This window comes from Notechis scutatus, chromosome 3 (genome assembly GCF_049901735.1).
Source record: "Notechis scutatus isolate UNSWTSFEM ecotype Mainland chromosome 3, rNotScu1.2, whole genome shotgun sequence".
NCBI classification, from domain to species: Eukaryota; Metazoa; Chordata; class Lepidosauria; order Squamata; family Elapidae; genus Notechis; species Notechis scutatus.
Window position 1 is genome coordinate 27,299,901 of NC_142011.1, and position 14,458 is coordinate 27,314,358.

General features: G+C 35.1%; 1 protein-coding gene across 1 annotated transcript in view; it reads right to left on the bottom strand.

Moving 5' to 3' along the window:
• Window positions 1–212: 212 nt before the first annotated feature.
• The window catches only part of TOP1 (DNA topoisomerase I), a 57,725-nt gene continuing 43,479 nt past the window's right edge, over window positions 213–14,458 (bottom strand). Inside the window, exons 12-21 of the mRNA XM_087959368.1 lie at window positions 12,947–13,134; window positions 10,894–11,038; window positions 10,467–10,610; window positions 9,668–9,853; window positions 8,820–8,888; window positions 6,999–7,113; window positions 6,642–6,769; window positions 5,323–5,417; window positions 3,554–3,703; window positions 213–1,626 (exon numbers count right to left, since the gene is read on the bottom strand). Of these exons, the coding sequence (XP_087815494.1) occupies window positions 1,524–1,626; window positions 3,554–3,703; window positions 5,323–5,417; window positions 6,642–6,769; window positions 6,999–7,113; window positions 8,820–8,888; window positions 9,668–9,853; window positions 10,467–10,610; window positions 10,894–11,038; window positions 12,947–13,134 (1,323 nt within the window). The 3' untranslated portion in view covers window positions 213–1,523. The remainder of the gene's footprint in view (window positions 1,627–3,553; window positions 3,704–5,322; window positions 5,418–6,641; window positions 6,770–6,998; window positions 7,114–8,819; window positions 8,889–9,667; window positions 9,854–10,466; window positions 10,611–10,893; window positions 11,039–12,946; window positions 13,135–14,458) is intronic.

Below are 14,458 nucleotides of genomic sequence, written 5' to 3' on the forward strand. Positions count from 1 at the left end.
AAATGCTGAAGGAAAACTATTTGGTTAAGAGGGAATTGAGAGAATTTAAACAAAAAGATGAGTTAACCCAATTTCTCCTCCACTTCTAGTCTTGACCCAAATTTTGGGGAATAATCCATTTGGGAACACCTCTTCTCCACAAAGAATTTTGCAGCTCTTGGTTTTCAGCCAAGCAGTGGCCTTCTGGGTACAAGAACACACGGATGCTGGCATTGTGTTAAGTTGTAGGAATTTATTTTAAATAACCTACAGTTGATTAAAAGGGAATTCATGATAAAAATAGAAGATACTTGTCAAGGAGAGACTGTGGGAAACTTGCCTTTGCACCACACTAAGCTAACAATGCTTCTAAAACTAATGGATTATAGCAAAAAAGGGTTCACATTAAAATTCTGCTTTATTTTTTTTATTATTTTTTGTACACAATTACAAAAGAAAAAAAATAAAAGCCCTAAATCTTAATTTTTTTTAATTTTTTTTTCTGGACCAAAGCTCACTTCCCTCAAAATTTTATTGACCTGTGAAAGTTCTTTTTACACAATAAAATCTTTCAAGTAAAAGAGAGCAGAAAGGCTTTTTTATTAAAAAAAAAGGAGGGGAGAAAATAAATCTGCCATAGGAAAAAACAAAACAAAACCCACAAATGTGGATATTTCTCATATATATATCTATACATATATATATAATGTACTTAGAACAAAGTATGATGGGAATACATTTCATCACAAATTTGTTTGTACTCATAATCCATTAGCCCTCCCCAGTCCTTTCCCTCCTATCTTCTGCAAATCTACATGATCTTTAAGATCAAGAAGAAAAAAAAGTTTAAATATTTTAAAATAATTAAAAGTACTAAAAATTCACATTAACAAAAAAAGTAACACTCAAGTCAGGAAGGATATTCCCATCATGCTTTGCTTTGAAGAGATGTTGCATTTTTTATTCTAGATTTCATTACCATGATGGTGACAAGTAAAAATGAAAACAGGATGTTTCCAGGACCATTGTGGCCAAAACCAGTGTGCTAAGGGCTTCAGTTGTGTTAAATTAATGAGGGTGGTAGTGGTGGGGAGAAATTAAGGAGTCCATTTTCTATTAAAATATAGAAGTTATTGCAAAACCCTAACTGTAAAAACATATCAATATCTCATTGGATTCTGTATACAGTAGATAATGATTTCCAAGTTCTTCAATGTAATGGCAAATTTGTCAGGTAGAACATTAACAAATTCCTCCATTCACTTGTCTTTACTGTACTCCAGAGATAAACACGACCATACAGCTAGAATTTAGGTCTCTGAAACAGATTTAAATAAGTTGTCCATAGGACAACTGTCTTGGCTCCTCTACAATATTTCCAGGCATATCTTTACTCAAAGATGTTGGGTATTTCATCAGACGCTCACTTTCCCCTCTGACACCCCCCCGCCCCCCAATATAAAGAACAAGTAAGGCTCACAGTTTATCAATCTCCCTAAAATCAGGCTACTTTCTTCCATAAAATCCAGCCCATTAAAATCACATTAAAACTCGTAGTCTTCATCTGCCATGTCAATTGCCCAGGCAAATTTCTCTCGCTGAGTTTTATTATATATTTTCTCTATCGGTATTCCAAATTTCTTGCACCTTAAAATTGGAAAGGGAGGGGGAGAAAAAGAGAGGGAGGGTAAATAGAGACAAATCAAATAATTGATGACAATTAAACAGAAGTATTGTAATCTCAACAAATCAACATTTCAGAGATACACTTTCCAAATCTATAATATACACTATACATGATGAAGTGACTTGATCGTGTCTAGTACCAATTCTTAAAATCTTGCCAGAAATCTTAGGGAACACTGTAAAATGGGCATTCTAACTGAGTTTCTAATTATGCTTGAAACTCTAATATTTAAAATATACATGGGCAAATTTATGACTTGTTGCTAAACTCTCTCATCATACTTACCTGTGGATCACAAGAGAATACTTCTATATCTGTAGAAGTATCTATGCCCATCCCTAACCTACTGTAATTGTGCTTTTAAATTTTATAATCCTGTATAGAATAAATTGTAACCCTCATATATATGCAAACATAGATGTATTGCATTTCTACAAATGATGTCTTGATCTCAAAGTAACTATAGTGATTCCATCTTGAAAGTAATCTGAGTCAGCCAATCCACAGTCCTGATGGAAAGTATTCTACAGTTCTGAATCGTGTGTTTTATGAAAGGTATTCTACAGTTCTGAATGTGTTTTGCAAAACACTAGCATATATTGTTACCATCCAAGGTTAAAACATCAATGTATTGTTTCCCTGAAATTTATAATGCGTAATTAGTTCAAATGCAGTCAAGAAACCAGGAGTCTGAGGAAAAAAGGCTATTAAATTTAGAAAGCAAGTATGACCAAATTGCTATCCTTGTGCTCAATGTAGCATTTTCCACTTTTTAAAAATTCATAAGAATTGTCAAAGCAAGACCTCAGTGTGACTTCAACATGTAATACCTATATGGCCTGTGGCTTCCTGAATCTTCAGAACATGCATTATTTACAACTCATATTGTTCCTTACTCTTGATTTAATTTGAGTAGAATCTGTATTTCCAGGTTTGTGCTTTTCTCCTTATGTTACATTACTGCCATTTTAGTCGGAGAGACTTCCTACTTACTGCCAGAATTGTCTGCTCCAAGTAGAATTTGCCTAAGAAAGCATGCTGCATCTCTCCTCCCCTGAATCTTAAGAGGGCAGGACATTAAGTAGATGTCTTTCTTTGCTCTAAAACTGCTTGCTCACAAGGTCAAAATGATAAAACCTGCTTTTTGCAGAGAATTTGAAGCAGAAAGGACTACATAATGGGTGATGATAAGTTAATAACTGATGTTATTTATAGTTAACTTATTTCTTCTTTTTCAGTTTTAAGGATGTACACAACCTAAAATGCTTGAAGAAGAATAAGCAGATGCATCAAATATGAGTTATCATCTATTCTGTGACTAAACCCGCCCCCAAGGGCATCATTCAATTGTTACTTTCTTTTTGTACCACAATATGAAGCTTCCCCTCACCCCCCAGAATAACTAAATACACCTATTTGACTCCTGAAGTTATTTTGAATTTTAAAAGGTTCCCACAGTTAAGGGCACTTTTTAATGGCATTCTTTTGTGCAAATAAGATATACTATTTTGTTTGATACACCATTTTTGACTAGATGTAGAGCACTTCTTCTTTGAGTATTTTGGCACAATAAAAAACAACCCACCAACTAAAATTCTTTGCTTTAACATGCTGCTTTTGTCTATACAAGAAAATGTTCACCCAAATTCTGCTTCCCAGAATCTTATTTTGCCCCTACCAAATGTAGGTTTCATACCGATTGAATTGTATTCTGCATCAGCCTTTTGAAACTGCTGTATGAATCAAGAAAAGCGAAATGTACCAAGCTTAACAGAACTGTCTTGGAAAGCCAAATATGAACAAAAGCAAACAAGGACTTGCCAACCCACGAAACGTAAGCCTAATTTACTTCAAAATATTCTCTTCCTTTCTCAAACAAGAACTTACCAAGCAACAGAAATTCTAGGATCCAGATAATTTAGTTTGGAGGTACCCAAGGCTATTTGCTTGTTTTCCTCTCGGTCTGTTGCTTGAACTTCCAGCTTCATCAGCTGTTCCTCCACCCTTTGTACAGCCTTCTTCTTAGTTTCCACAGTCCTGTAAAAGATGAGAAGTAATAAATAAAACACGTGAGAACATTAGGTAACATTTTGAAATATATCTCATTAAAAGGAATTAGGTATCCATGCAGCAAAAAAAATCCTTAAGTGGACTGCTAAACACATGTTAAATTTACTCTTATGCAGAACTGAGAAGGGATTATCGTCATTTCCCTGTACTGGAAGTGTAAAATCCTTAACAATGCTTATTTCCCATGGTCTCCAAATCAGAGATTACGGTATGTCAGGACTAGGTCCCTTATATAGATACAGTGGACAGATAAGATGACTTATCCAAAGTGGCCCAGAAAGACCTTGGTTGGGAAGGAAATTGAATCAAAGGCCTTCTGGGCTTCATTCCAACAAATGTCCATATGAAACTTCCAGCTTTTGCAGGATGATTAAACTGCAGACACTAGGAAGACCATGGCTATTGCTTTAATTTGTTCTTTTGTATAGATTTTTTTAACCGAGAATATGTATACCTCATCTTAATATGATAGCTAAAGAAAGGAATAATGAATTATCTTGCTATAGATAGAATGTGGCTCATAATCTGATTTGCCAATTCTGATGTATGTTTTTGAACAGTACAAATCTGCCCAGGGACAGCAATGTGTAAATTACTGACTTTTTGGAGTCATGAGAAATTTATATATTACTAAAAATTGATATCTATAACCTTTAATTGGGTGAAATAGTGCATCAAAGGGCAGCAGGTTTTGAACCAAGGGACCTCAAATGGGCTACTCACAGTTCTGTGCCCAAAATCCAGGAGCCATGATTTGTGGGATTGAAATTTGACAAATTTGTGGCCACTTCATTGCTGCTGCATTACCATGTTACTGTTTAAAGATTTAATAGACTAGTTCTACCCTAGCCCTCCATAGCCTGGGTAGACTGGTCGTGCCATCAGCCACCAGAGAATGGTCAGTAGTGATCAAGCTGTCAGGAAGTTGGAAGTAGCTTCCACTCTCACTTATTTTGCCCACCTGTGGTCATTCTATTTCTGTATAGGTAAGGAAATATAGCTAAAACAATGATTCAACAAGTCAGATGTCTAGTATACCCTAAAGTTGAAGCATCTTTCCAGACATACCTGGGCATCTTTCTACTTGGTATAAGAAGGCTGAAATTCTGCTGGCTCAAATGTGCAGGACAGTTGCCAGTGATATCTTTTCATGTCTTGTGACTCTTGGGTGTCCAAGTATTTATTTAAACAGTCCTATGTGGATGTTCACTGCCCTTGCAATCAGAACCATATAAGAAAAGAAGAAAACCTATTCTCTAGCAGGTTAACACTGTCACATCCCATTGTTTAACAATATTGCCCTTTACACATATGAAGACAAAACTGCCTTTAATAAGCTCTTCACATGACTAGGGTGGCCAGATGAAGGAGATAAAACTCTGTAGCATCTCCCAAAAGTTATGTCTTTTAAATTTCCTCTATTACCCAAGGAATAAAAATGCAAGATTTGATTTGATTTCTCATTATTTGGTGAAATGGTCTTCCAAATTATTGTGATAACAGACATTTTAAAAGATCTTTCATTTGGGGCCAATATGAAATAAGGAAATGCATGCAAATGTGGCTACGTCAGAGCAGTCACTTACTTTTTAGACTTCTCATCCCTTCGGATCTTGGCATCAGCTTTGGCGCTTTTTAGTTCTCTCTTGGCATCGGCCAACTGTTCCTTCTTGGCATCAATCTAGATCATGCAAACAGATAAATCATAGTATAGATATGGGAAGGAATTACAATTGAAAAGCTGAACCATTTAGACAACTATTTTTTAAAGACTCTTTCAGATTCTATAACAGAATATCTAGAAGAAAATAAAACTCTCATCTTATATCTCATGAATAATAAAGCCTAATATTTATCGTTTTACTTTTGAAATTTAAAAAGATGTTTGGGGAAGAGCAAAATTAATAGCTGTTTACAGTAACCTAAAGTGGATAAACTATAATTTTTCATGGGCAGAACTGATAATGGTTTTGAAGTGTGGAGGAGGGCCAATAGGTTGCAATAGGCTGTGTTTGGGGGGCTTATACAGGTTCACTACAACAGAAAACATGGATAGCAAGATTCTAAGTCTTATGAAGCTCATTACACTACATAATTGTTTTAATAGTTAAAGAACCAGGCTAGAAACCAGGAGGTTGTAAGTTTTAGTCCTGCCATATGCATGAAAGACAGCTGGGGCTTTCTCTCTCTTAGTCCACAATGTCAGACTCTGGCAACAATTTGGTTGATCAATTTCTATCAAACAATGAATCAATACTCAGTTGATCTGACAAAAGCAAACACTGCACTTGCAAAAAATGTTTTAAAAAAGTATCAGTTACCAAGCTGTCCCAGTACACATTAAAACAATTAAAATGATCAGTTAAACAATTAATAAAATTAATAATTAAAATGATTAAACCCCATAACCCCAAAAACATGTGTTATAAATGGCCCTTTAAAAAGTCCCTTAACTTTCATGCAGTGCATTCGAAAGACCTGGTGGTGGTACAATACAGGTTGGTAGGGTTTTTAAAAAAAATCCCTATCTAGGGCTGAAAGAGAGTGGCTGGCCTAAAAGTCATCAGGACTGAGTTTTCCTGCTTCTAATTCAACACCTTAATCACTACACATATTCTTCATGTATACTTAATTGTTTTGCTTTTACTAAGTATCTCTTATTACTGTTTTTCAGAGTTAAAATTTACAGGCACAGAGATAACACAGATTTTAGAATGGCTTGATATGATTATCTTGCACACAAGAAGGTATTTCTCTAACAAAACCAAATAGAATACACGGGAAGTCTGTAAAAACAAACCCAAGCAATTTGTGGAGTACTTTGAAAAGTATGACAAAAAAGAGACTTTATATAGTTAATTAACCTGAGTTTATCTTTTAACTAAAAACCTAGCAGGCAAATTACCTTGGTCTGTAAATTCATCATGGATTTTTCAAAGGTTTTTGGAGGTGCCCTCTGGTGGTTGCAAAGAATAGCAACAGCTCTGTTGGCACGATTGTAAGACAGGATCTTTGCTGGGATGTTATCATCCGCTGGAAGAATTCAAAAGAAACACATTTCTTTCCATATAGCAAAATGAACATTTATGAAAAGCTAACTTCCTACAACTGAAACATGTCAGGAAATCTTGAGCATATATAGCAGTTGCACCCCTAATTATGAAGGCCAGAAGTTACTATATCTTGAGTTACTACTCTAAAAAACATGGTGTATTGCAATGAACATAGAAAAGATGAGACAGGCTATTTCAAAGATACTTACGGGTTGTGAGTTCCTTCAGTTGTTGCTGTAGCGTAATAGAGGCGTTATATGTTCGGAATACCTTAGCTGTCAGCCCTTCCATAAGATCTTGAAGATGCTTATTTAAAATGCTAGTCTGGAAGATGGGAGGGGAAAGGAGGAAAAAATTATATACCAATTCAACAAATGGTAAAGAATATCAACAAATTTAACTGGAAGTGCAAATGATAGAAACAGTAACTGTATCCTAAACAAGAGGAGCTATAAAGTTGAGGCATTTATACAATGGCCTGCATTCTCCTTCATAGGATGCAGAACTTTTGCTTCCTTTCTACACAGTTGGATTATGTCTGTGTGATATTAACATGATGGCTATTAAACCTAAAAGGATGGTGGAAATGAATATGAAAATATATATACGTACATATCTATATCTATATTTAAAGGAAAGATAATTCTATACTTTTCTATACTTCTGCATCTTCTATTTTATTATTTAAATTTAAATGTATTATAAAACAGTTAAAAAGATATAAATACTATGGTTTTCATTTTTGGAAAGATATTTAAAGGAGTTAAAACAAAGTAATTTTTCATGAGTAAAATAAATTCCATATATGTGTGTGTGTGTATGTATGTATATGTGTATGTGTATGTATATGTATATATATTTGTTTTTGTAGATTTTTACGGGTACTGGTATGTAGGTCTAGGTGTGTTCAGGTCTTTTCCCGTGGAAGATTAAGAGTATCTTGGCGACGTTTCGGCGAGGTCCACTCGCCATCCTCAGGCTGGTGCTTTCGGCTTCGTGCTTGCACTGCTTACACACCTAGACCTACATGTATGTATGTGTGTGTGTGTGTGTGTGTGTATGTATGTGTATATGTGTATATATATATAATTTAAAACTGAAACGGCTGTGAAAGTCTGACTCACAGACGAACACAATACAGAAGCCTGATGATGGCAGATGAGATTCTGCTGAAACGTTGCTACAGCTTTAAAAGAACAACTACAATGACGTGGGAAAATACCCGAACAAATATTTATATTCATATATTTATTTTTGTATATATATGGCTTTTCTCACATTGTTATTTTTTTCTCCCAGTGCAGACAAATTACCTGTATGGACTTTTGTGTTATCTGAGCTCAGTTGTTTTCTTGCACACGTCATTATCAAACTAAGTAACATCATCAGTGTTGATGTTGCCTAGTTTGGTAAGGAAACGTCTGCAAGAAAATAACAAACCCAGAAAACACCAAGAACCCACAGTTCAACCCCGAGCTACAACCCTGAGCTACAACTATTCTCTTCTAAATTACCTGTATTTTAGAATACCATAGATCCAATGACAGATGTACTTTCATTTGCCAATGTTTTGTAAAATCAAAACTTGGCTGCTAACAATATGATGCTAATGTATTCTGGGACAGCTCTGTATTTTTTACTAAATGCAAAATTATGTCTTTTAAAAGCCTTTTCTTTAAATCTTGACTTCATCATTTTTTATAAATAATTGAAAGTGGTGAACCTATTTATTACTTCTTCCTCCTCCTATTTTCCCCGCAACAACAACCCTGTGGAGTGAAGTTGAGCTGAAAGAGGGTGATTGGGCCAAAGTCATCCAGCTGGCTTTCATGCCTAAGGCAAGACTAGAAATCATAGTCTCCTGGTTTCTAGCATGGTGCCTTAACCACTAGATCAAACTGGCTCTCTTATTCCAAGCCATACCAGAACAGCCAATAGGTATTAATTTCACAGAAGAAAGTTTAAGAAACATCCTTTCAAGTTTAGAGTAGTTCATACAGCTTTCAAATGTAGGAAAAGAAGATACTCACATTAAGCCTATCAAATAAATCATCTTCTGGCTGCTTATTTTCCATAAATAACTGAAGATTCTTAAATACCTAAAAGTGATTACAAAGGACAGAAACATAAAGCAAAGAAACAGAAGAGTCTGCTGGCATGTTACTTTCCTCACTATATTACCTGATACCATATTAATATAGTTACTGGAAACACACAGTTTGCTAAACTATGAATGGTTTTGGCTGCAAGTACTCAGGTATTGTGGTTTGTAAACCAAGATTTATGGCCTAATGTGTACAACCAACCATGGCTATGCAAACCATAACCAAATGTGTGACATTGGATTTTTACTCGAGTCCCTTCATCAGCAATGTGCTAGTTATGTTTGCTATATGTAACTAAAGTTAGCAGTCTATTATTTCACTGTTAATACATTTCCAAGATTCACAACAGAATTCTTAAGGTGAATCAATGTATTGGAGCCCATTTTCTATGAGAACAGATGAAAGCATTTGTTTACTTGGTAATAAAATAGAGGGTAAACATAAGGAATGTGTTTCTGGAATTAAAAATAGTAAAGGTAGGAATATTGAAGAATGTTAGTGATTATGATTGCAAAACAATTATTATTCATACTCAATAGAAAAAAATGTGGATTTTATTATCAGCATTTGCTGGAGACAAAGCACAGCAAGGTGACCCTGCCTCTGCGACTTTTTGAGGATTTCCCAAAACATAAAGCTATAGCACTGTGCATGCTGAATTTGATGAAACATTGACCCAATCAAGATGAATGATTACATGAAGAGCAATCAAAAGATTGAGAATTAAAAGATAAAGCTACCAGTCTATGGATTTCTTTAGTAGAGTCCCTTACCCTTTTCTCAACAGGTACTTTGTTATAGTATCTTATGGAGTCTTTTCCAAGGAAATCAAATTCTACTACATATTCCTGACCATCTAATTCTGGATGCAAATTAATATGTTCCACACGGAGGGAGCAACAGCCCACTGTGTCAGCGGTCTCCCCTTCTTCTTTCTCATTGCCAGCTCTCAGAGCAAGCTACAAATATTGAATAGTGAGACAGAAAAAAACAGGTCAGTTTAAACAGATGAAAACATTTAATCATGTAATTGATCAGCAGGTTACGTCACTAAGCTAAGAAGCTATTTATTTGAAATTCCAGAGTGAGAGTTGAGGTATCTGCAAATTCACTAGAAGGATTACACTAATTTAAAAGTTATGTATATTTAGACTACTTGGATTCATGGGTATATGCACTTTAAATAAACTGACATGGAAACTGGTGTAAATAAGATAAGCACAACATAGGGTTATTAGCAGAGATGCTTCTACTCTGTTTTTAATTATTTAATACTAGAGCTGTTATTGCAGAATATTCTATACACTCTGACCCTGCAAAATGAAAAGCTTATTTGTGTATACATTTTAGGAAAGTAGGCAGAGCTTTATCTGAACAGTTGATTTGTTGGAGGTAGTTGCCTAACCCAGCTTTACAAGATAATAGTTCTTGTCCATTTAAATTCCTTCCTATCATTCTTCAAAGATTTCTCCAGTACCTGCTATACCTCATTCATGCCAAAGTTGTACAAAGTTGTATGCAGGAGTATTATTTATTTACACCAAAAAGAATATGTAAAAGTCAGAATCTCACTTTATCAATGAAGTACAGTGCCACAGCCCTTTGCCGCACTTTCATCTCTTTGGATTTCCAGTCTTCTCGATATTGATTTCGAATCCTATCTACACATTTCTTCAATCTCCGAGCTGTCTCGTATTTCTGCCAGTCTTTCTCACCCTGCCAAGAAAATTGCAGGGAACATGATGGGTTGGCTCAAGTGTAGCATAGCTCTTATTTGAAGAGGGGATACATTTTTTCATTTATTTTGATCAGATATGACCTACTTTTTGATTGATTCTTCTGATTTCAGAAGGGAAAAGCAATTTAAAAACCCATTTAAGATATAATAATTTATCTTATTTTTTTAAAATAAAAAATTCTGGTTTGGATTTTCATATATCCAATATATCTTTCCCAAAAGCATTAGTCATAACAGAAGTAGTCTAGACACAAAAAGTACCTTGATTCTAGAGCTGGGATTCAACATGATGTATTTAATAGATCCTTGAATATTCTCAGTCCATGATACTAGCCAGGTTACTTTGTTATCATGTCGAACCTCTTTCCATTTATGGCCAGGGGGAGGTGGAGGGACTTTAGAATCCCTAGGCAGGAAAAACAGAGACGTTTCAAAATAGGAAAAATCATAAAGAGGCCATAGAATATCAGCAAGCAAATTAATTATTCAGCAAGTTCAGGCAATGAACAGTGGCATCATAACAAACTACTACAGTATGATACACTATACTTTTATTTATATCCTGCTTTTATTATCAGTAAGTGGTAAACATACCTAATACTCCCTCCTCCTATTTTCCCCACAACCAACAATCCTGTGAGGTGGATTGGGCTGAGAAAGTGACTGGTCCAAAGTCACCTAGCTAGTTTTAATGCCTAAGGGGGTTTAAAACTCACCTCTCTTGGCTTCCAGCCTGGTGCCTTAATCATTAGACCAAACTGGCTTATTATTATGGGTATTCACACAGTTGACATTTTTATCTACTTATAGAGTCCTTCCCAAGGATGGGAAGATAGTGTTGTCTGATTGTTAATATTATTGTTATGAGTATTTCATTCAAGTTGTTTGGTCGCCACTTGCAACTCTAGATGAAAAACAGTTGGTATTTGTAGAATTTAATGCTTAATAATCAGACAAGCTTGAACATGTGAATCTCAATTTTATACATTCGTGAATATATTTTATAAATGAAAATTTATTCTGAGCAAAACTGACAGGCAGGGATTATAAATAGGACAAAGCCACTAATGCGGTCAATTTATTTTTGCTTTAGTGTGACATGTGGATTTATCCATTATGGCAACACTCTTAAATAACTCTGGTCATTATAACTTATTCAACAAACAATATGAACGTTGCCAATGAGTCACAATTTTAAGCTAATTAGCAGAGTTTTATGGCCAAATTCTCCAAAATTAGTCTAACTAGGAATTCATTTTCTCCAAGGCAGCACAGAAGCCATTAAAAAAGAATAAGGAGGGATAATCACTCTGTCCTTCTTTGCCTGGCTGCCATTATTTACCTCAATAAGATTGAATTGTAAATTTTAAAAACCCTCAGATTGTAAATAGTGTATTACACTATGTTTTGAAGACAGTAAGTCAAATGATGTTGAAGTCAGGTTCACAATGATTTTATCCTGTTACGCCTCATTTTGCTCCATGCTACCCATTCCTATCCTCCAATCCTTTAAATTTGTTAAATTATGGATAAAATGCTGCTCCTCAGACATAAACCTACCAATGATTCTTAAGTTTTTCTGCAATGTGGCCAGGCTGTTCTTTGGCCTTAGACTGCATTAGGTCTTGAATCAAAAAGTTTCCAACAGATCCCCTGTCAGTATCTTGAGTATGAAATAATCTCATTTTTGTACTAAATTAGGAACTTCATTTGGGCTTGTCATGCTATCTATATGGCCTATGAAAAATGTCTTATTCCAGGAAAATATGACTGGCTCCCACTTTCTCAGAATTTAGGAAGGCGGCAAAACTGCATCTCTTTTGACCTATTATACTAACTTTGTCTTGACTTTAGTGCTTAATCTTAATTTGTATGGATTTTGTTATTTTTTATATATTTTATTTTATAAGCTGTATATATAACAGGAGAAAGGCAGATTGCAGATTAGAATAAGACATCCTATATATCCAAATATAAGCTGATCTAAATTTTCTACAAAAATAATAAGATGTAAATATAACCACTTGCAGTTGCCATTTATAAATTACAAAGCTGACCTGAGTATGAGTTACTTTAACATTTCACACTATATTAAAGTAAAACTATCCTCACATACTAATGACATGATATTGTTTTATGTACTTTCAACAATTGGCATTATCTGCTAAAATGCACTGTTTTTTCTTCTTCTAGGGGAGGTTATGGATAGAACTAACTTGAGAGAGATGCTGTTTGAGTTAAAAGCTTGTATTTAGCTGCTGTTCTCTCTAATCAGAACCCTTTCCTAGAAATAGGCAAAGTCTCCCATCCTCACTTGCTACAATTGATGATGATGTCTTCAGGCATTATTCGTCGCTTCAGCATGCCCATTTTGGGGTGATTGCCACGTCCTCTGAAGAGACCTGGAGGCTCAATCTTAAAGTTGGCAATTCTTTCCTTATGGTTATCCATGACACAATAACCATATTCTTTTAATAACCGCTCATTCTCTTCTTTAATTTTCTAGAGGGACACATGCACACAAAGATAAAAAATTATAACATATCCAAAGCTGCTAAATCAATTATTCAGATCAAATAAATTAGCTGTTGTTTAGCAGATTCCCAGACACAGACTCTTAGTGCATGTGTAATACAAGAATGCCATTTGGTCTACACATCGTGGAAAGGGCTTGAAAGTTGATCAGCAAGATCATTTGCGTGCTTTATAACCATAGTATGTACACTTACCTCAGGAAATTGCATACAGATCTACTAATAAGTGAATCCCATTTAATTCAGTGAGTTTATTCAGATAAGTATCTCATAGTGTGCCCTCATATACTAAGCTAGGGCTAAACCTGAATGAACATAAATTTAGCATCATGTAAGATAAATTTTCCTCACCCCCCCCCCAGAAAGTTTCAGGTTTCCTTGTTCAAAACAAGTGCTGTGTATAGTATATTACAGGTGGTTCTGAAAAAATGTTCAAGCTACAAGTAAAGACCCATATCTTTATCCTTGACCCTCCTTAGTATCCCAGCTTTTATTTCTAACAAGATAATCCATGATTCAAACATCAATCCGGAAGAAGGGCATGTCCTTTTATATATAATACAGAACCAGCTATTTCAGATGTTTTTTTAAAAAAGAGAAATAAATAGGAATGTAAGACAGACCTAATTCAGAGATATCAAATAATGGTTATTACAAGATGGCAGTTTAGTCTGATATATTTTGTATTCCACTTAGCCATATCCCTTCCTTTCTGCGATCATGTACAAAGAGAATGAAAGGATTTTGCTTCAATGTTTTAAAGTATCAATTTTGCAACCATAACTCTGGACAGCAAATACTGGATAAAAATGAGCAGATAAAAAAAGATAAATACAAAAAAACATCAAAATAACAGTGCAGTAGCACATGAAGATAAACACATAATCATGTCAGACAAAACTACGATGGGCTTATCCAACCAACGGGCTCTATACCTGGGGAAACACCCAGATCTTCAAGGATTTATGAAATGTCCACAAGGTCAGGACCAAATGAATCTCAGGGGATATGTTATTCCAAAGAGCAGATGATGCCAAGGAGAAGGCCTACCTCTCGGGTCTTCCTAGATGGCATGCTTAAAGATAGTCTAAAAGTATTCCTACCCTTCTAGGTCTAATGGGCTGTACAGAAACACCTGGGGAAAGGTAGTCTTACAAATAACCTGGATCAATGACATGAATAGCCTTTCAAGTTATTAAAAAGCACCTTCAAATGCATCCAGAAACGTATTGAGTGCTGGGAAATTCATGGAATCATAATGTAACATAGGCATCTTGTGGTATGCCCACAGT